The sequence below is a fragment of the Branchiostoma lanceolatum genome, chromosome 15 (genome assembly GCF_035083965.1).
Source record: "Branchiostoma lanceolatum isolate klBraLanc5 chromosome 15, klBraLanc5.hap2, whole genome shotgun sequence".
Classification (NCBI taxonomy): Eukaryota; Metazoa; Chordata; class Leptocardii; order Amphioxiformes; family Branchiostomatidae; genus Branchiostoma; species Branchiostoma lanceolatum.
The window spans coordinates 8,741,913-8,763,414 of NC_089736.1; the positions used below are offsets into that span (position 1 = coordinate 8,741,913).

The window sequence follows — 21,502 nt, forward strand, 5'->3', positions numbered from 1 at the left end:
AATGACGTTGGGGATTTTAGGGGCTCTGCTGAGGTCTGCGTTTTTGTTTTGCTCCCACTGGAATGCTTTTCATCTAGTTTCTAAAAGCATTTTTTTCCTGTAGAATTTATAGACTTAAAATACTTTGCCTTCTTCTAGATTCTACACACTGTAAAGTTTTGTGTTAATGGCGAACATGTTATTTTACAAGGGCAGTTCTATGAATATATCGCATACCCCACCTCTAGTTGCTGTACATGTAGGAAACTTAAATTGCGCGTATATAGTGATGCATATATCTGTAGTTCACATGGCTAGTTTCATTTTCAAATGTCGTATAATTTTTCTTTCACACTTGCTAGGGTGGAGAGAGGTGTGATAGTGGAGTACGTTGTATTCAGAGCTGACATCTGGGTCCTGAATAATCAAAGTGTTCATTAAACGTTCAGTGTTGACTAAATCTCAATAAATGGAGCTGAAAAAACGGGTGTATTTATTAGGTATTCAAAGACTGTGTGTTCGGAAGATACTTTGATGAACACACTGCACTTACTACTACAATAACAGGAAGTGAGCCACGCAAATCTGTATTGAACTGACCCCTTTTAAGCGTTAAAAACATAATCGTTGCGAAAACATCAACAATTGTACCGCCATATGCCGCCAAAGATGGAAAAGTCAATACATATTATGTACCACCCGGAGTGCATGTGGTCAGAATAGGTCTCTCGGGATGTTATTAACTTCTCCCATCACGCACACTAATTGGGTCATCAGGCGATACCATGCACAAAATGGCGGAATCAAAATGGCGGCCATTAGGTATCAAAACTTTCAAATTTATAAGCGATTGTCATGTACATTTGTGACACATTTTACACATAGTATCACGGGGATTGCTTTATAAAAACACTTAAAGCGCTTCCCGCTGTTGCTTTAGTATTGGTACCTCAGGGATTATTGCATAATAATCTATAAACGACGGCAGCACTACTAATGATTTCTTGCTTAAAGTCCCCAAAGCCTCGCATAATCTGTGTAATGTCCGCCGTTCATATCCGCTTGGGATGCGCAACATGTTATTTGATGACCTCTTAATAACCTGTCTACTGAGGTGAAACTTAGCAAAATTGCTTTTTTCTAATTGTAGTTGATTATACACTAGCTTAATGGCACAATTTTGTCATAAATGAATGTATGGATTGCGTCGTTTTCTTTTTCAACACTAGCTCTATGCTTGCTTCATACATACAAGCCTATAGAAGAGGCACGTCACATAACAGTAAAAAAATACAAGAACAGTCAGTGTCACTTTGAGTCAAATATCGATGTTTTGTTACATTAAAATAAGTGGCCCAATATAACCACCGAAATATGCAGTAAACGCAGATAGTCATCAAATATTTATGAATAGCGCAGAGAACACACATGGAGTAGACCACTACGCATGTAACGGTATCCTGATATATATAACTAGGATAACTTTATTGGTCTGGAATCAGCGAAGAACATTATGAGGAGACGCCAAGGTCAATCGTCCGCCATTTTGAATCATGCCGCAGGGTCAGTTCATAGTTTCTGCTGTCCGTCTCAATATTCCTATGTCACGAAAACGTAATTATTTTGCACCGCCATTTGAAAATGGGTCTAGGGATAATCTCAAATTTGCATGTCTCCAAGTCATCATTTCCAGAACAATTTTGCAGAAATGTCAGCTTCAAACCTGGTGTTGATCTTCTGTTGTCAGTGCAGTATATATTGCAGTCCTCTCTAGCAACGTAAACTACATCGTAAACGTTTCATATGTTCTTTTTCTTGCTAACAAATGGTATACCGTTTGGCAACGACGAGACGAGTTTTGAATTTGCCCAGGGTACTTATATGCAAGCTCATGGAGGGTCAATTTCATCAAGAAGTGGTTGGATATCAGTACAAGTGCCCAAACACTACTTGTTAACGGCAGATCAATGAGTGACTCATGCGATGTGGTCCGCGTGCTCGGAAATACTGACACACGGGCTAGAGTTGGAAGGACACGATCTCATTACCTTCGCCAAGAAGGTTATGGTTTCGTCAGCGTTCGTGTCTGCATGTGTTTTTCTATCCGTCTGTCAAGACGATAACTCAAGAATGACTGGATGAATTGTCTTGATACTTGGGTTGGGGGTAGGTCTTCTTGAGACCTCCAAATTTTTCTTTCTGTCTCCCTAGATTAGCCTCATTCGCAGACTTCTTGAGCGCCAGCGTTAATTTTGAAAACTTATTGGTAAACTTCTTGGTAAAGTAATAATATACTTGAATGATGACACAACTGCTCTTTTGATCAATTGAAATGTGTAATCTACTGGTAAAAAGTAGAATTGAATTAAGTGTGTTAAAGTTTTTCTTAACGTACATGTTGATGCAATTTTGTAGCAATGGAAGCTACAATGCACGCATGTGTACATACGTATATTAAGTGCTAGACAAATGTAATAGACGGTTATAAAAAGCCCCCCTCCTCACTCAGCTTTTGAGTCATGCTGAAATCCTTCCGCTGATGACGGATAGACTAAATTAGTACATCCGTACTACGGCGTATCAGATGATTTGTCATACATAATTACTTGCGCATTAATATAGATTATAGCGCAAATGAAACACGTCTAAGCGTGGGAGAAAGGCCGACTTTTTTCAGCTATGATGAGTCGGTTATGATGTAAACCGTACGTGTGATATATGTACACTCGTCAGTCAACACAGGCGGCAATTTTTCAAACTTTTTTGGCTTTTCATTTTGGGTACGTTAGCGAGACTGCCAAATGTTCATGCCTATTTTTGGGTCTTCCATTATTTTTGTCGTTTTTGCCTTCTCGTTATTGCGTTTGCAGTTTTCAATATCAGCGTGAAAGCACCTCTAGATCTCTATAGCTCACGCCACTCGTACAGTACTTGCAAAAAGCTTCAAATTTCCCATAGGGGTGGATAAAATGTGTGCGTTTCAGTCTACTGCGCTGATGTGCTGTTGTTGCTACATACTTTAGCCATTACCATCTTGGCGTCAGGAGAGTTTCTCCACTTTGGATGTCTATCTTTATCCAGTGTCTAAGTAAGTCTTTATCCAGGATAACTATGGGTCTGGTAACATTCGTCGTACGATCTTCGTACGATTGCAAGCTTATTCTTGAGATAGTCGTGCATTTGTCGTGCTGTCTTAGATCCTTGTTGGCGATTTGTTCTTGTCGCAGCCTGCTTGAAAACTCTACGACATTAAAAAAAGTCCACATAACATGATCATTTTTGAGGGAGGGAAATATTCGTATTTTCTCGCAAACATATGCATAACCCACTCTAGTTTGAATTCTATACGCTTCCCATTGGTTACAACAGCTGACACCGCGAGTCCTACCCTTCAGTCTAACCCAAAGGTCACTGCACTTAGCACACGGAGAAGACGATGTGATCCTGAGATTAAACAATTTTACCGCGTGACCTTTGCCTGTCTTCTCTTCAATTTTCATCCCGATCTGATATTCCGAGCAGAAACTAAATGGCTTTCTATCTCTAACGGCTGTGTCTTTGTCGGACCCTATTACTAGTATAACAATTACAGAAGAGGAGTATATGAGGCTTACAGTAGAGTGTAATGAAAGAATTTTGTGATGATGTGAGAATGGAAGGAAGGAAGGAATCATCTTCCTATCTATTTCCCTGTTTGTAAAGACCAGTCAGGAACATATTGTGACTTAAGTCGCTTCTTTTATTTATGGCGTCCTTACATAATAACTTTCTTCTTAGAGAGACGTTATCTTAAAAGGTAATAAATCTATCGACGCTTTTCGTGCTCCACTATGGGATTTTGCGACAACATTAAGTTCCCTGGAATTTGGGGATCTATTCCTCGGGGTTCTAGATCATAAATTTCCTTCTTTTTTTCCCCACATCTCCGCAACTGAGTCACGACTCCAAGACGTTAGTCTCACGAGAAGAGCGTCGTTATGATGCAGCAAAGGTGACGAGGAGAATGCCGTGGGGATGTGCTAGTGGAGCTTCTAAATGGGCGCAGTCTACCGTACCAATCATGATGCGTAATGTTCTGAAAACACGCCACGCCATTGCTTCTACTGGTGCTTTCGTAAGCCCAAAGGGTAGCCGTTTCCGCTTGCAACATACCTTACTTACCTTTTCCAAACGTTGCCTCCTACTATCAGCAAGTATGCGAAGTCCATACCAATTGAATTTCTTGGCATAGCGTCACTTCATTTTCTTCATAATGACTTCGTGGCTCTTGTTTTAGTATTTGGGTTCACCACATGATGCGTTTATTTCTGTTTTCATCCATGTCTGTTTCGTCCGCCTGCTTTGTTCTTATCCTAAAAAAATCCGAGAAACAATAAAATAAACTTGTGTGGCCTGACCACAAGCCATCGGTAAATTACCCCATTCCAAACCCCAGCGCCATTTTGAGATCTGCTCTCGCGAGAGCACAATCTGGCGGGAACGTGCGTGATTTAGGACTTGAAAGGTAGCTGGCCAGACCAAGGACATTATATATACCTGGCCAAGGACATGTAATATCCTTGGACAGACCTTGTTAGAAAAGAAAGCGCGGCTGCTTCCTTTGAACAAAAGTGGTGTAATGCGGCTTGTTAATGTATCCCTGCGCCGTTGCCTGTCGCCATTGTTTGGCCGTATGATTAGTCCATATGTCTCCCCGACATCTGCCAACATGTTGCTTCACATTCCATACCCTGGGGGAAAGGACCGCATGCATTATTCATGCACCGTGATGTTTGCTATCTGCATAATTGATGGCACTTTGAGACATATGACACGAACGCCAAGTACCGTGAAACTCGGGTCCTTTTTGTGGATGACATTACGAGGATCGACTCAACAGGGCTTTTGACTCCGCTGATGACGTCAGGTAGTCATGACTCACTGCCCAAAAGCACTTTGCTAAGGCCCGCTGTCCACTGGATGGATGTATTTGAATTTGAATGACCTTAGACTTTGTGAATTGAATACACATATACATCATGTAAAAGTATGATTTGAAAGACAGCAAAACACACAAAACTTACAAAATACACTTCTTTATTTGATTTGATGAAAACGATTGAACTATTAATGATATTGTCACTGGAAAGAGGTATACGAAAGGTAAGATTCTCTAGTATGCGTAATAGGCTGGGATTTGTTTTGGCTTATCAAGATCTGTTTTCCGATTGTATGTTAGTTTTTTTTTGTTATCGGGTACCTCACAGCCATTGTAGCCTAAAGCCTGCACCCATTCGGCGTTTCAAAAGGAAATGAAGTGGCAATGAAAATATATTATTAACCTTCTCGGTGGAGGTAATAATAACACCGTGCCACCTCTAATTATGTTTGGAAATAGACGAGACAGTTTCGCTCATGACTTCTAACCATGCACGAAGAGCCGAACGACTCGCCAAATGTCAAACATCTCTCTTCCCATTAGGACCTCTCTGACTACACGCCACATCCCATCCTTAGACGGGTGTAGTCTTCATTAACTGCGTGGGACTTAAAGACTGTATATGACACCAATGACACCAACATACAAAAGTTTCATATAATATCCAATGATAGTAGTCGTATTCAATTAAATCAACTAGCGGCAGGAATCAAGTGCTGGAAGCATGATCTTGGATGCTTTGATGTTCAATAATTGGTGTGATATTTGATGGAAATGTCTATATTCATTGAATGACACCATTTTCATCGACGAAAATCGGAAATTGTATTTTGGTGCCATAGGCACCTATACGTTTACGCAAGCGTACATGCTGAAATCAGCTTCTCAGATGATGGCAGAAGCACGACTACTGCCTTGTCTACCCTTGATGGTGTCACAGCTACTGGAAGCGATTGTCAATCTGACTGGTAACATGACGATGAGCCAATAGGAACGCGCCATCACTTGATGGAATCATCCCATAAATGTCAACCCTACCGTAGTCTAATCATCTACACAATTACCTCCGTGCAGCGAAATGAAGCAATTGTGATCCTAATGAAACTGTCACGCGATAGCCATCAACAGTCGGGAAGCCATCTGGAACTTATCAACCCTCACGTTCATGTTCGTTCTACCAGATGCTTTTCGTGACATTTACGGTTCATTACCAAATGTTACGTAATGCCGACATGTTCATCACGCCATTACGGAGGATCAGGGAAAGCGCGCACGTAAAAATTTGGGATGTATTTGATTAAGATCAGTTTTAGACGACAAATGTCACCGTAAGGTCATACATGAAACTGGGGTCCTGTTGAAATGTGTGCGTTAGAGTCTCCACAAACTTTTACATTGCTCTGCTTAGCACTGGGGCCATGGGAAAGACTATAGAAGTTGAACACACACCACAAATCATAACCTTTCTCAACTTAGATACCAGATTGCTTTACTCATAATCATTTTACATAACTGAAGCTCACTCAGAAATCGTTGCCTTATGATCCATGAAGCTATATGAATGGTGCCATTTACTTGCCTGGGCCATTAACTTACTCTAATTGTAAATGAGGCATCTGGTATCTGTCAAGAGTCATCTTTTCTCTTAATTTGTCTAGTCTCTAAAACAGTCATAAATTTGAATGTGCCATCTAGAAGCCTTTGCAATTATAAAGGCTAATTATGCGACGACTTCAAATCGGGTGTTTTCGGAAATTAGTAGGATTTTGAGAAGCAGAGAAAATTTAATTACCTGCGGTGGCCATAAAATAATCCCATAATAACTCTCTTTAAGTCGCGCATTGTGTAAATGATAGGGAGGGGGTCTGTGCGATTACCGTAGGAAATTGAATCAGGTGTCCTAGAATCTTTCCGCGGAAGTTATTGAAAGACGCATAGGTCGGCTTACGTATCGGCTGTCTCCCTGATAGATGTCGATTCTATCAATCGATTTATCGGTCTTACCGAAGGATACTTGCCCCGTATGCATTTATTCAGCTCCGTTTCTTCTTTACATCATGTACATACGCAGGGGTGCTTAAGTATTCATGCGAATTTTACGGAATTCATACGAGTTTTACGTATAATAAGGGTCGTAATATGCATTCCGTAAAACTTCTATGGATTCCGTAAAAGTCGTATGAAAACAAGACACGTACGGTATAAAATTATTAGTCCGCGTATCGTCCCAGCTTGTTCTCAGTAATAGATATATAATCTTGGCCCAGGGAGGATGTCATTTTTCATCGTTCCCGGCCCAGCCCCCTCCTGCTGTTGTTCCAATATCGGCGTGAGACGACGTGCGGAAATTTCCAAGAATCGCGATATTTTAGGAAGATACGGGGATTATTTGACGTCAGGGAAGCAAGGAGCGTTCTTTATAGGAGGTGCAAATCACTCAATGGTATTAATGAGAATTTTAGATTTATCGCAAACAGACTAATATTGTTCTTTTCTTAAATCCACACTCCCTTAAGATTCCCTCAAGAAACTTTACAATCAAGATGGCGTCAGTTTTCCCGGAACTTTCGCTGATAAAGTTAACTTCGTGTTGCTTTTTAAGAAGCACTAATTTTGTGACGCACGAAATGAAAAAAAACAAGTACATTTGAAAAACCGCACGTAGACGATTTATTGGAGTAATTTACTTTGATAGAAATAGTAACAATTAATCTAACTCGACATTCATTGCCTTGGATGAGGAAAACACAATTTGAATAGGGGCGTTTTGATGTGTTCTCATCTGTCGTTTGATAATGACGTCACCACAGTACATCATAACGGGTGTATTTTCACGTATTGGTACTTTTCAGTCGTTTGATAATGACGTCACCACAGTACTTCACCTGTCGTTAAACACGGTTAACGGGCGTAATTCTACGTCTTACTACAAGTCTTTTCCGGTTATTTAGTTCTAATGTGTGCAAAATCATCTTTATACATAACACGATCGAAGTAACAGCATTTAAATTACATTTATGCTCGCGAAGAAAATTACATTATCGAGTTCCATATTCAACGACAGAGCACAGACAGTGGGTTATCTGGTTATTATTCTTCTAACGATGAAGTCATAATTCACTATCAACTCTAATTCTATCACAAACACTACAGTATCTAGGTGTAGAAATATAAGGGACATTTCACTTCTTTTGTTATTTTTGTTTACATTTGGCTAATACGATACGTTGGTCTTTCGATTTGGCAGACTGTATTCTTTTTATGTTTCGCACTTTTAGACAGTAGAATATATTACAGCAAAAATGACCAACTAAAATAACAAAAACATGTTGGCAAATAGGGCAAAATCGCGTTAGATTGATTGTAAAATGGTAAACAGTTTAAAGAGATTCATTTTAGTTTAAACAAGTCCATTTTTTGTGTCTCAATTCTGTATCCATACAATTGGTTTTGAACATGTCCTTTAATATGTTTTTTCCTTTACCATATTCCAAATGTGTACTTAAAGTTTGATCATGAAAATCGATAAAAAGACTGATATATATCAACAATTCATGTCGCACTGATGAATTTCCTAACCTAATGACGTCATTGACTTCTGCACATAATCACGTGCCTTTTCCGATACATAGAAATAAGCTCTCTGTGCCTGTGACGTCATATCCATGTGTACCATACGTCTCACCCTAGGAGCACGTTAGCACGTCTCAATTAATTAGCACCAATCGCGACGGCGCATACGTGATGTCGTTAATCAACCCCACACTATTACACACATGATGGATTGTAACTATCGTAGGGACCGACAGGTATATTCTCCGTCATAAACCAATTGTAAGAACCAGTCTGGCTGTACCCCGAGGTGTATCAATAAACAATTATTAGCTTATTTTGTAACGTCATCTTGCATTCATTTTTCATTTCATCTTCTTATTGGGTTTCTAATTACATAGGTCTTATGTATTACCACAGAAATTACTTCTAAACATAAACCATTATTATTCAAAATTACAAATGGTTCTAAAGTAATCTTGAGTAATGGTTAGTAATCTTTTAGGTAGCATGCAAATACGCAATTTAAGAACACACATAGACATATTAAGCGAAAGAACTATAGTCCGTTTTTAGATTATGAAACGGATAATAAAGAATAAAAAGTTCTACGTGGAAGTATTCTCCAATCACCGTAGTTTTATTCTGAATGACTGCAGTAAAACTTCAATTCAAAATCAACGGTGACTTTCCTGGCCTTATGTTACAGCTGTCTTAGTTCGTTTGCAGTTATGGCTTCGGCCACGAACCCATTTCCCGTTAAACGGCACCAAGATACTTACTTTATTGTGCCATCTATCCCATTTACTCTGCGTCGTCTGGCTACAGCGCTGGTCCCCTAAATTGCACCGTCCCTTCGGTTTTTCCATTACATTAGCGAGAAACCTAATTATACCAAATGGCTTTGGAGCCAACCCTATCTATTATCATTGTCAGTTCAGTTCCATGTCGAAATGGGTCAGGTTTGTTTATGTATCCGAATCGACAGTGGCTGAATTGGAGACCTAGATCATTCTGGTGGACCGTTTTAGGACGAGGCCGTTATTTGGAGGCTAGGTTGTGCGTCTCCGGGGTTTTGCATTATGGTCGATTTTCTAAATCACCCTTGATGCTGCGTGCTGCTGTACAGCAGTTACAGATAATGTGTTTTGTCGTACGGGAATATTTTATACACCATCTAATGGCTTGTCGTGGCGTTTCCTTGACATGGTGGCATTTGTCGTGCGTTTTTTCGTCCTAGAGAGTAGTTGCCATTTTCCTTTTAGTAGAGTTGGGATTTCGTACAGTCTCTGAGACACTTACAAACACATTACATGTATGATATCGCTACCAAATAGGCGCACTGATTGTATTTTTCCATCACACAAGTAGTGATTTAAAATTGCATGCTAAATCCTATCATACAAAAAATATCATCCTAATCGAATGGGATTCAGTCGTCATATCCTTGATTTGGGAAGCTCAATCCCACGTCCTATATTGTCTTTATGTATTGTCTAGCCGGTTAATTGTCTATAGGCTTCGTATTCTACAGCCCTGGCTGCAAGTCTTTCACTAGAATCCAAGTAGCCACAAAAATAGAACTACATTTAGATGAATAAATAGATAGATTGCTTTTCGTGATCTGTGTGAAAATCGTGATCTGTGTGGCCCATGGGCGCCACACTATACAACATAAATAACGTGGAAAGGACCTTGACTAAGCTAATTTGGAATACGCCAGTGAAACTAACTAGGACAATCTAACTCGATCACGGTATTAAAGGCAAAGCGGGCCGCCATTTTGGATTTAACGTCAAAGTCGCTGTGTCCTCAGCGGTGGTGGGGAGGGGGGCTTTTAAAAACAATCAACTTTTCTTTTCCATCAGTAGTTTTCCCCATTAATACATGGTGAAGTTCGGGGACGCTCCTCATACCATCTTATACCTCTTTTGGATCGCTTACAAAAACGAAGGTTACCTTGTAATTGAAATGGGCGTTTCGCCAGTTAGCTAGAAGGACTAAGTGAAGGTTCCTCAGCCGTCTAATGAAATTAGTAAATGACGTCTTACTGAGGGACGTTGTACGTAATGGACATCGCAAGGGTAGACGTAATCTATTTAGTTGGCCGCTACTTTTCACGTGTGACAGGACGATGGAAACGTTCAGGGCAAGCTCAAGAGTACAAAAAAGGAATTTGGATTATCATAATTTCTATATCTATAACATCTGAACTTCTGATATTACTATCATACTTGATTATCGCATTATCTGTACAATATCGTTTCTCGCTGAATGGTTCGCTTATTGTAGTTGTTATTTCTATCTTAAAGAACCAATAGAAAAGAATTAAAAATAAGAATACAAAAAGAGTTGGGACTAAGTTCTTCCTGGAAAATATGGTATTTAGGATATTCCCATCGCTGTTCCTACAGCCTTTGGGCTACATAGAACTCAATTGGAAAAGACCCTACTTGATGACAATTCTTGAGTTTATTGCAACTTTTCATTATGTTCTTTCATTCGTGAAAGTTTGATATGTTTCTTTAAAAAAATGGAATGGATAATACAATTTGAAACCAAGTCCAACATTCCCAATGGTATAGAATCTTAGAGCTTGAAAGGTAAACTGTCCTAATGAGCAAATACAAGCTTGCTTACTTACTTCCTGAAAAAAATAGGGGGACGGCGGACGCCACAAACTTTTTGCAACTTTTGATCCGCTGCTCACTGATTCACATTTTCTATCTCCGTTTTGACATGACGTCATAGAAACGGTGGATTGCTCAAACAGACGTTTGAGTACGCCCCCTGTTTCTTTGTGTTGGTAAATAGCAGTTTAGCCCTGCTGATAAAACTAGCATAATAACATTTATTACATACGTTTTTCTTGATATCATATTCCAAACCTTATTCGTCTTGTCATTTAATGACAGACCAGGTTTAGCCAATGCTATAAGCTCTTCTTAAGAAAATAGAACAAACAATAGACAGAGCATGTAGTTACCAAATTGACCTCAACATTGCTGTTCAATGTCGTGACGCGCGGTTTCTCCACCGTGTGGTATATTCGTCTTAATTCAATTAATGCATAATGACCGGGAACCAATGGACGAAGCGCCTGGAATGACGCAGACGGTTAGAAAACATTAACGGCAGGATCAATCTCGTCCTCATATGTACTGTTATTACGGCTATGCCGCTTCTACACTGGGCGTGTCTATTATAGAATTATCACTGTTGGAGCGCACTAAGGGGTGGAACTCCGTGAAATTGGACAGCTTTAGACTAAATGCGCATCACACTCATGACACTCATTGTCTGGTCATGTTGAAGGTGAGGTCACCCTCAGTCATCCTGGTTAATTAGATGACGTCATTGCTGTTCTCAGAGAAAGTTCGTCAGGCCGTCCTGTCCTTCATCAACGGTTCATCAGAGAAGTTGTTATAATGTCGGCGACTGTGCTATTTATAACTGTGCAATTTGCTTTCATCTATGTACAATAAGTCACTGTAAAATTAGAAGACCCGTATAACTATGCCATTCAGCGATAGGGTATATTTTGCCATTTTGTGCACAAACAAAAAATCCACTCATCCCTTCTTCAGTTATCCTGTTTCGAAGTTCCCCACAAAAACACACCTGCAGTTCCAAGAAACCTACTAGGGGGCCACACAAACAACACCTATCCCCGAGGCCATTCGATATCTGTCAATAAAACATTATGACCAAATCATGATCAGAATATGAGATACCAAAACCAGAAGTTCCACTGCAATACCATAGAAAGCCACTAGGAGGTCAATGATCGAAATGGCACCTTGGTTTGTTGATACCTAACATTATACTAAGTTCCATAACTGTTATGCTGTTCCACATCCACATAACTACAATCATTAGCAAAAAAGATCCTGAACCTTCTTGGCGAAGGTAATATGATCTTATGATTTAGAAACATAGACATCGAGATTAGATATGCCCTTCCAAAAGCTAACTCATGATTGATCAACATTATATCATATTTCATAAGTTTCATTTGTTTTGAATACATATGGTTAACCGTGAGCAAATTCTAAAAGATCATTTTTCTACCAGGCTATCAGATATGTTCTATAAACACTTTAATTTTGTTTAATAGTACGTACAGCGAATTAAGCAGAAATAGCACCTTTGTGCACATATGAAACGGTAAAACTTATCGTTTTACATATTCAGCGCATGGGTGCGCTTTGTCTGTGTGTGAAATCTATCCAATTAGCCTTTAACCTCAGGGATAATCACGTATTCACGGCCTTCGCCTCGAACGGCGAGCCTGATCACCTGTGACGGTCACACAGTGCCCCCCTCCCACGCAACGCACCCATTCCATTCAAACACTCCGGGTGCAGTCGCTGGTAGAACTAATGGAGCTAACCGCGCAGATAAAGCGAGCTCTCTCGTGATGTCAATGTCATGTAGTACGCCAAAAACGCTATGTCTATCTTCCATATACCCATTTCCTTATGCCTATCACCCTTATGTATATCTTCCATATGTTTATCTTCCTTTATGGCTATCTTCCCTGTGTCTATCTTCCTAATATACATATCTTCCTTATGTGTATTTTCGTTATGTCTAGTTCCTTTATGCCTATCTAACGTATGCCGATTTCCATAGGTTATATCTGTATTCCTATGCCTATCTTCCTTTCGTCTATCTTCCATATGCCCATTTTCCTTATGTCTATCATCCTCATGTATCATCCTTGTGTCTATCTTCCTTATGCCTATCTTCATTATGCCTATCTTCCTTATGCCTATCTTTTTTATACACATCTCCTATGTGTATTTTCCTTATGTTTATAATCTTTATGCCTATCTTCTTTATGCCTATGTTCCTAACGCCTTCCTAACGCATATCTTCATTACACCTAAAATACATGATGGTACCTCAGCAGACCCCAATAACGAATGATAAATCTTGGTCGACTGAATGGTCAAAGTGACACTTCATAAAGATATGATTGATAACATTGTTTTCGGCCCTTTTTGCTCTATTTTTCTCCTGTGTATTGTTGTCAAGGCAGTTCAAAAGGACAGGTAGGTTTTGATACCAAAATATAACAAATAATCAATCTTGTTCGATTGAATAGTCAAAGCGGCACTTTAAAGGTGCATAATTGATAAAACCGTATATCACAGGGTTTAAGGTAATTTTTCCCTTGGGTTTTGTCAACGTAGGTGAAAAGGGCAGACAGGCTTTGATCCAAAACAACACAGACAGACACACCCTGTCGTCTGCATTGCTAGGCTAAAGACACAGTGTTTATCTTTTTTGAATAAACACAATTAAAACAACATTAAAAAATTGCATATGCTACGTTTAAGACAGGTTCTATCAAGCTATCTGTAATGTTTGCATATAGACTATCATTCTTTCTTGTCAACTTCAAGGTTCATAATGAGGAAATACATGCCGTAGATCGGAAAATGGATATTAATGTCACAGAATGCCGATTTCCCGACCGTAAAACGTAGTGAATTTGTTGTCAACTTGATCCTTGCGCGAAAGGACTCCTGAGTAAAAAGTCTTCCAAGAAGACGTGAAAGGGCAAAAATAAACAATTTATTGTTTGGGATATCCCATACTCTGTCAGTTCAGTCTTTAGAAAACCTTCCTAACTACTTAGATTTGATGAATACAACTTTTCTGGCCCAAATGTATTTTTCACCCGCGCGCATCAACTTTGCAATGCCCAGAAGATGTCATCCATATAACCAAATAAGTATAGCCTTATTGTAACGTGAACAATGAATCTGGCCGCCACGATATATAAATTATTCAAACCACAAAACCGACTAGATAATGAACTTATATTTACGGTCGTTATTCTTCTGACTTTGATGAAAAGGCGTGCTATCAAGTGTAAAGTATTACTATCAGAAATAAGCTATATTTGAATAGACGTAAATTCATGTTTCACCGCCTAGCGTTTCACGCATGAGCTATTTCTCATAATTCGCATTATGGAGAGAGATAATATTTATTCATGGAAGAGAGGCGATGTATGATAGTAACAGCCCATTGCACATTAAAAAAAGTGGGAGCATTCGTCTTCCACTGTCTCGAAAAAAGAAGTCAAACCCAAATAAGATAGAATTCAGTGTTAGTATTTAGACTAGAATAGTCACATGCTATATTGTTACCAATTGTCTGTCCGTCCTTTCATGTTTCATGTACTTGCAATTAGCCTACGGGCAAGAACTTGCAATAAACTTATTATTACTAGTATTATCACCACCATGCACATTATCTCTCCGCACCCGGCCTTTCGGAAAGAACTATACCGTCTCTTAAAGGAACCAAATGTAGAAATAGGACAATATACAAAGCCACTCTTTTTGCGGGCCGGTCACGTCTGTACACAGTAAGTTGAATTATCCCTTTGATATTACATAACAATTACTGTAAATGTTGAAATTTCAGCGGTGGTTTAATGTTCATGATGGCCTCTTCACCGTGAACTTAAAAGCACTTAAAAGCTTATTCTAACGTCTGTCCGACTACCCCCTTGTTTCAACCGCGATCTTAAAACCACCGCGAGCATGCAATTTTCTCCCTATCGTGGAATCAAATCCCAATCTTGAATCCATTTACGGACAGTACTGTATACTTAAGGACTTAACAGCCATGCAAATGTTCACAAACGACTTCGAATTCATTTCCATCCAGCTATCGTGTATTTATTGGTACCACCAAAAAAATTAATAGATCACTTTGCAGGTAATTGTTTTTAAACTGTTAAAAACACAGAAAACATGACATAATGACGCAAAATAGGCAGAATGCACCTGTAGAAGTCTATTGAGTGCCTTTAAGAAGAAATGACTGTTCCTGACGCATAATCCTCTACTTAGCATTGAAAGGCAAGGCATGTTTGACCTCACTCAGAATCGTTAACCTGGCTTTTGGTTAAACCACGGAGGCTATTTCACTATAACCTCTTTAGCTAACCGATGTTGTGCGACCTTTATATGATTTTTTAGAATCGTACCGCCGCACTACAGTCACATTGCTTTTAACATCGCGTCATTCCTCATTATAAATTAGCCTAATACCTTAACACTTTCAGAAACTAGATAAAGATTAAAGTAACAAAACGTCGGCATACTAGTATATAAGTGTTACGTTTGTTCTATATCTTAAGTTAAGCCCTACAAATACTTGGGTAATAAACCCATCCCGATGTCCAAACAGGTCCATTGTACGTTTCCTCCAGGCGTATTGAATAAATTGATTATGCGTCCAAATCAAATTTCTGCCAGTATAGTGTCTACGGCAAACCCCATGTGGTGTATTCTAACAACATTTTCCATAAATGAATATAATGTCCTAGAGTGATTTGAAAATATCAAATGTACAGAAACCCTTTGTATGTGATGTTTGTTTTAAGGCGTTGTCAGTTATAAGTTAGTCAGTTGGAAGTGGGTACGAGTGGACGTATGGTACAGGTAAAATGGTTTATGTCTATTCCGGCCACGCGCGATACACACGCGCCAAGGGAAAAGCGCTGTACGCATGTAAGAATAGCTAACCCGTTCAAACGAGTGGATGAAATGGCGAGATAACAGTAAAAAGAGAATGTTTAACGACGCCAAAGGCCAGACAGAACTCGTGTCCACATATTACCCTGTACAACATGATACATGCACCGCCGCAGGCTTGGAGAAGAATACATAACGGAACGTGTACTCACGTGTGCCATCGAATCTCGTCGCTATTGTGTCCAGGAAAGTATTCTGTGGCGCTAGGAGCCCTTTCCTAGCCGGCATGCTTCTGGTCTGAGCCCTCGGGCGTTCGCAGTAGCAGTTGTACTTCTCTCAACTCCCTATGTTACACGGGAGATAGCGGTAAATCCAACGGGAGACGTCAAACGCTACTGGGTGAAATATTTCTCTCTCGCCGCCTCGCCAGACTTAGACACGGCCGTGAACTCCCATCCAGCGATCCTCCTTTCCTCGATGCATCCGAAATTCCGGGATATTCCTGGACAATTATATTTCTCTCCTCCGTTACACCGACGGTGTGAACCAGCTCTGTAGTAGGGGGTGCACTCCGTCGGCGGCCGTCAGAGCTGTGGAGAGAAGAGCGTAGGTGAGACGGGGGATTCACATGCTATTGTCACGCCGGGGCATCGTTTGTGGGGGTTACTCCCAAGGGGGGACGCTCATCCCAACCGGCCCACCTCCATACGAGGGGGACACCCGTGTCCTCTCTAGACGCTCTCGGCAAGCCCTGTCCACGGTACTGAACGCTAGGTACAGAAACGCATCCTCGTCGCGATGCGAGCTGTTAATGGTGAGGTAAACAGGGACGGAACGTTTGTGAGAGAGGAGGTAACGGGAAGCAGGGTGCCGTCACCCCCTGCTGCTAGTGTAGCGGTGCCGGCACGGCTGGACGCACACAAAATAGATGAGACCAAGGCGGGGAAAGGGAGGCGGGAATTAGGCGCAGGTCACGTGGTGGGAGAGTGATTAAATGCCAGCCAGTGAGTGAGGGGAGCGTGTCAATGTTACTGTACGTGTCGCTGCGTCGGGCAAAATGATTAGCGTTCCGAGAGGATAGAACTTTTGAGAAGGTGGGACAAGGAAAGGAGTGGTTGCAACACCCTGACAAAGGACACTGAATATCAAAAATAATTCTTCAGTAGTATATATCTATATATACTCTGTATCCATCTACATACAAATGTATATCTTTCTATCTATCTATATAAATGTGTACTTATTTATATTTCTCTCTCTACTGTATGTATAATGTATAAAGAGATAGACACGATAACCATTATACTTCTAAGTTCAACGAAACACTGTGGAAAAAATCCGCTACATTTTGAAGTTATCACATACATTTCTACGGCTTCTTTCGGCTTTTATACTAACCCAAACGTTGATATCATAGATGATATACGAGTGTGTGCTTTGTGCTCGCAATAAGCAACGGTTTATCCGACCATTATATATATAATACAGAGCAACGGATTCCTTTGAGACAAGCGAGTGATAGAAGATGAAGTGGTGAGAACGGCCGGTGCGAAGCCAAACAAATTGTGAGTAACGTCAGTTCCACCGTGAAGCGACGTTGTCTGTACGAACAACGGCTACAAATCATTCTATTCGCACGCTGCGTACGAATTACGTGCTAACTTTCCTTCGTGGACCCTCCCCGACCTACCATCATCTACATCGTGCACATACACACACAAACGGAGCCATCCCTATAATTAAAAGCACGATGATTATTTATGGGTTGTCATCGTGTGGAGCCACGCCACATGACGTAGCTGCTATGCACAATTAGAAGCGCCAGGTGGCGCACGTGGACGATACTCCGCAGATTTGCTTATGTTCAACATTACGGATTGCCAAAACCCACAACATCCAAGAAGTTTCTATCAACAGTTTATTCATTGGACGTACAAACTGTGAGTTCAGCAGTAGAATTTAACGGTCCTGGCATGTTGAAAATGTTGTAGCTATCCCTGAATTATGAGCGTCACAAAAGCATCATTTGTGAACGGATCGAACCTTTGTCAAAACGAAATGTTGAAAATCGAAATCTTCATCTTGACCGTCTTACAATTACCTAATATTGAGTTCATTTGTTGGGTTTTATAAATTTGCTTCAAATATGATCAAAATCGGTTCAAACAGAATGGCAGTATTCATAATTGTATACAATATTTAGATATACGATGCTGACTATGAATCCACATATTATAGGTCACTTATCTGCAAAATAACTGTAGGGGAAAGGATTCCTAATTGTTATTTCAATGCAAACACGAAAGTAACCTTTCCATGATTTGAATTAGGTTAACGGTAACGAACTTTCAAATTGCTGATTATGAAGAGAGAGTCCCTGGAGAATAGAAATAATGGACAGTCCGATGAAGCGGACATCTCATGCGGAATGACCCAATTATATCACTTGGGGTCACTGACCTGCATCTCACAGTGCAAATAGGAGAAAGATGAAGTAAAAGAAAGATACAAAAAGGAAAGCTCCACTGCAGTACCAAGGAACGCCACTAGGAGGCCAAAAATCAACTTTGACCTTTGTATTTACAAGACCTACTTACTTATCAAATATCATACGAGTACATTCATGGCTTCTTGACTTATGCCGGCCAAAGCATGTGGAGACAAGTTCTGGTCAAAAGGGTAATTAAGGGTAATGATATGTTGCAGTTTGGCCCGTCGTTGATGTTGTTTACCTTGTAGTGCCTAGTGACACATAGGGCAGCAAGTTTCATTTGTATTACTGTTTCTGTGGCAAGGTATATTTGTACAGGGAGTGGTTGCTAGCCACTTTAACGTGCTCGAGCGAGGCACCTCGAAAATGGGATCCACACTTTATGTCCCTTCCGAAAGATGGGTGAAGGCCCAACCGCGATGCCCTCCCCAGGATTGAACCGGGGTCTCCCAGTTACCAACTAATTGGAACCAGGTGCTCAACTGTGATGCTGCTAACGTTGACTTACAGGGACATCCCTGCAATTCAGCCTACTCAGATGTCATTTCGACAACATTGTACTTATTTTGTAAAAACAACAAAGACAATGTTGTAGTGTGTCCACAACTCTGTACGATCTAGGTGGTTATTCCAGTATGTATACATTCAAGCAAGTGTGTGGTGACCGTAGACTGCACCCCACACAACTGTTACCATCACTGATCTAGATATACTACTTGGTCACGCCTGCACTATAAAATAATAAACAGAATATCACAAATATAGCTTTACGACTTTCCTTAAGAGCCACTCGTACAGACATAAAAAATGAAGAACTGCGCAGTAACGAAATTAAAGGGCATTATATCATATGTATACAACTTGGCACCGATACAGCATCTATAATGAATGTAAACTATACTGCGGTGAAGGCTCAACTGACACACGTTGGCTATATATTAGATAGTATCATATTTTATGATCCCTTGCGTTTACAAGATACCAAGTCAAAGTAGTCTATAAAGAAATGAACTTGGGCAAAGTATAGAGTGGTGTGTGATGACTTAAATTGAGTTTGTGATGTAGTTTTTGCAATTTCTATTACTTGTATTTACTACTAATCATTGAGTAAAAGATCGATACACTTATATTTCCGCGATATATGTTTAAATAGCACCACCCAATACCTACAGAAGAAAACGCGGCGATAGTTTCAACGTGAAAACTCACGACCCGTCAACCCCCTCTTGAGTTATTTTCTTTCAACGACTGAAACAAAAATGCCCCCTGCAGTTTAAAAAATCCGCTAGGGGGACAAACCCACACAATTTACTCTCCCTCCCAAGAGCTATTTACCACTCAAAAACCATGATCACAGCACGTCCAGAACACGAGATATCGAAACCGGAAGTTACGCTGCAGTTCCATAACAAGCCGCTAGGGGCCCAAAATCTAATATTTCGTGGTCTCATCGAGACCTAACCACATACCAAATATCGAGACAATCCATCCAGGCATTCTCGAGTTATCATGTTCACAGACAGACACACGCACCCGAAAAATAATCGCCTTGGCGAAGGTAATAACTACAACACGTGTCTTTCTTCTCTATCAATAGTGATACAAAGGCTATTTTAACTGGATTTGTTTTACCGTTCTAGGTAAGCCTTTTATGTTCCAAACTCGGCTTTGGGCTTACCGTTTGGACGAGGCTCATTAATCATAGCAAAACATTACATCCATTGACCCAGCTGACTTATGTCCCATAACTTAACGGGCATCTGGCCAGGCAAGCATCATAAATAAATCAGACAGCCATTTTCAGATGAACTTCGACAACAGCGTCGGTTTTAACAAAGGACATTGTTCCTACCAAGATCATGTCCAGATGGCGCGAGAGTTGGTGCCGCGCGGCGGTCATATTTCATCATGGCAGCGCCGATAGCGGCTTTTGTCCCGCATTGTGCGGCAAATACATGTGGTTACGGCTCTAACTAGTCAGGCTGGGCGCCGCAGATTGACAAATGGCCGCGCTATTGTACTTCTAGATTGGTTCTGTAATTGTTTTATTGTATTTCTCGTGGCTTAAAGCTTTTCTAGCAACCAAATTGTGAGGTCCGTAATTGCCCTCTTGGAGAAAGTGCAAGACATTCGATCGTGGCATAGCTTCAGGGCATCGTATTTGCAACAAGAGACATTCCACCAACTCGTATGGACTGTGTTGCTTTAGTGGCAGTCGGCAATGCGTGTATGCTGACTGCCCCCTCCCTATCATACTGACTTCTTGAGTATCTTAAATGTAAGATTCAGTCTCTGTTCACGTTGGGGTTTGCTAAGATTAGCTTTCAATCGGATTTGGTTCAATCGGAATTGGTTCAAATCCAATTCAAACCGGTTGGATTATGTCACTGTGAACGTTTCAAACCACATTGGTGGTCTGAGACGAATCCGATTTAAATCAAAGTTGGAACAATATAACGGTGGTACTTATCAACCACCAAGAGCAGTGAATGTACACATAGGCTTGATCCAACTATTCGCATGGTATTGAGTGTCAACATACACGGGAAAGCATACCTGTCCTTGGTGCTGAACACATACAACATACCTGTCCTTGGTGCTGAACACATATACAGGCAAACATACCTGTCCTTGGTGCTGAACACATACAACATACCTGTCCTTGGTGCTGAACACATATACAGGCAAACATACCTGTCCTTGGCGCTGAACACATACAACATACCTGTCCTTGGTGCTGAACACATATACAGGCAAAATACCTGTCCTTGGTGCTGAACACATACAACATACCTGTCCTTGGTGCTGAACACATATACAGGCAAACATACCTGTCCTTGGCGCTGAACACATACAACATACCTGTCCTTGGTGCTGAACACATATACAGGCAAAATACCTGTCCTTGGTGCTGAACGAACATACACAAGTGTTTGTATACTATAGAGCTCGAGTCGACTAGGACTAGAAAAGCCACCTTATTGCCGATGCGTAGAAAAACCATAAGTATCCTTGTTTTCTATGCTAATGATATCAAAATGTTTCATTTTTGTGTACTCG

At 40.5% G+C, this 21,502-nt stretch overlaps 1 protein-coding gene and 1 long non-coding RNA gene across 12 annotated transcripts in view; one reads left to right on the plus strand and one right to left on the minus strand.

The window, feature by feature from the left end:
* Nucleotides 1–16,795, minus strand: part of LOC136420573 (potassium voltage-gated channel subfamily H member 8-like) — a 108,811-nt gene extending 92,016 nt beyond the window's left edge. For 3 of the 9 annotated variants that reach the window (XM_066407572.1, XM_066407576.1, XM_066407573.1), the window contains exon 1: nucleotides 16,164–16,793. In XM_066407572.1, coding sequence (XP_066263669.1) covers nucleotides 16,164–16,239 — 76 coding nt within the window. In that variant the 5' untranslated portion in view covers nucleotides 16,240–16,793. Of the gene's footprint in view, nucleotides 1–16,163 lie in introns of all 9 variants that reach the window. The other 6 variants (XM_066407574.1, XM_066407569.1, XM_066407577.1 and 3 more) reach the window with 5 other exon arrangements.
* LOC136420653 (uncharacterized) overlaps nucleotides 1–21,502 on the plus strand; it is a 541,092-nt gene that overhangs the window by 451,050 nt on the left and 68,540 nt on the right. The window lies entirely within an intron of this gene.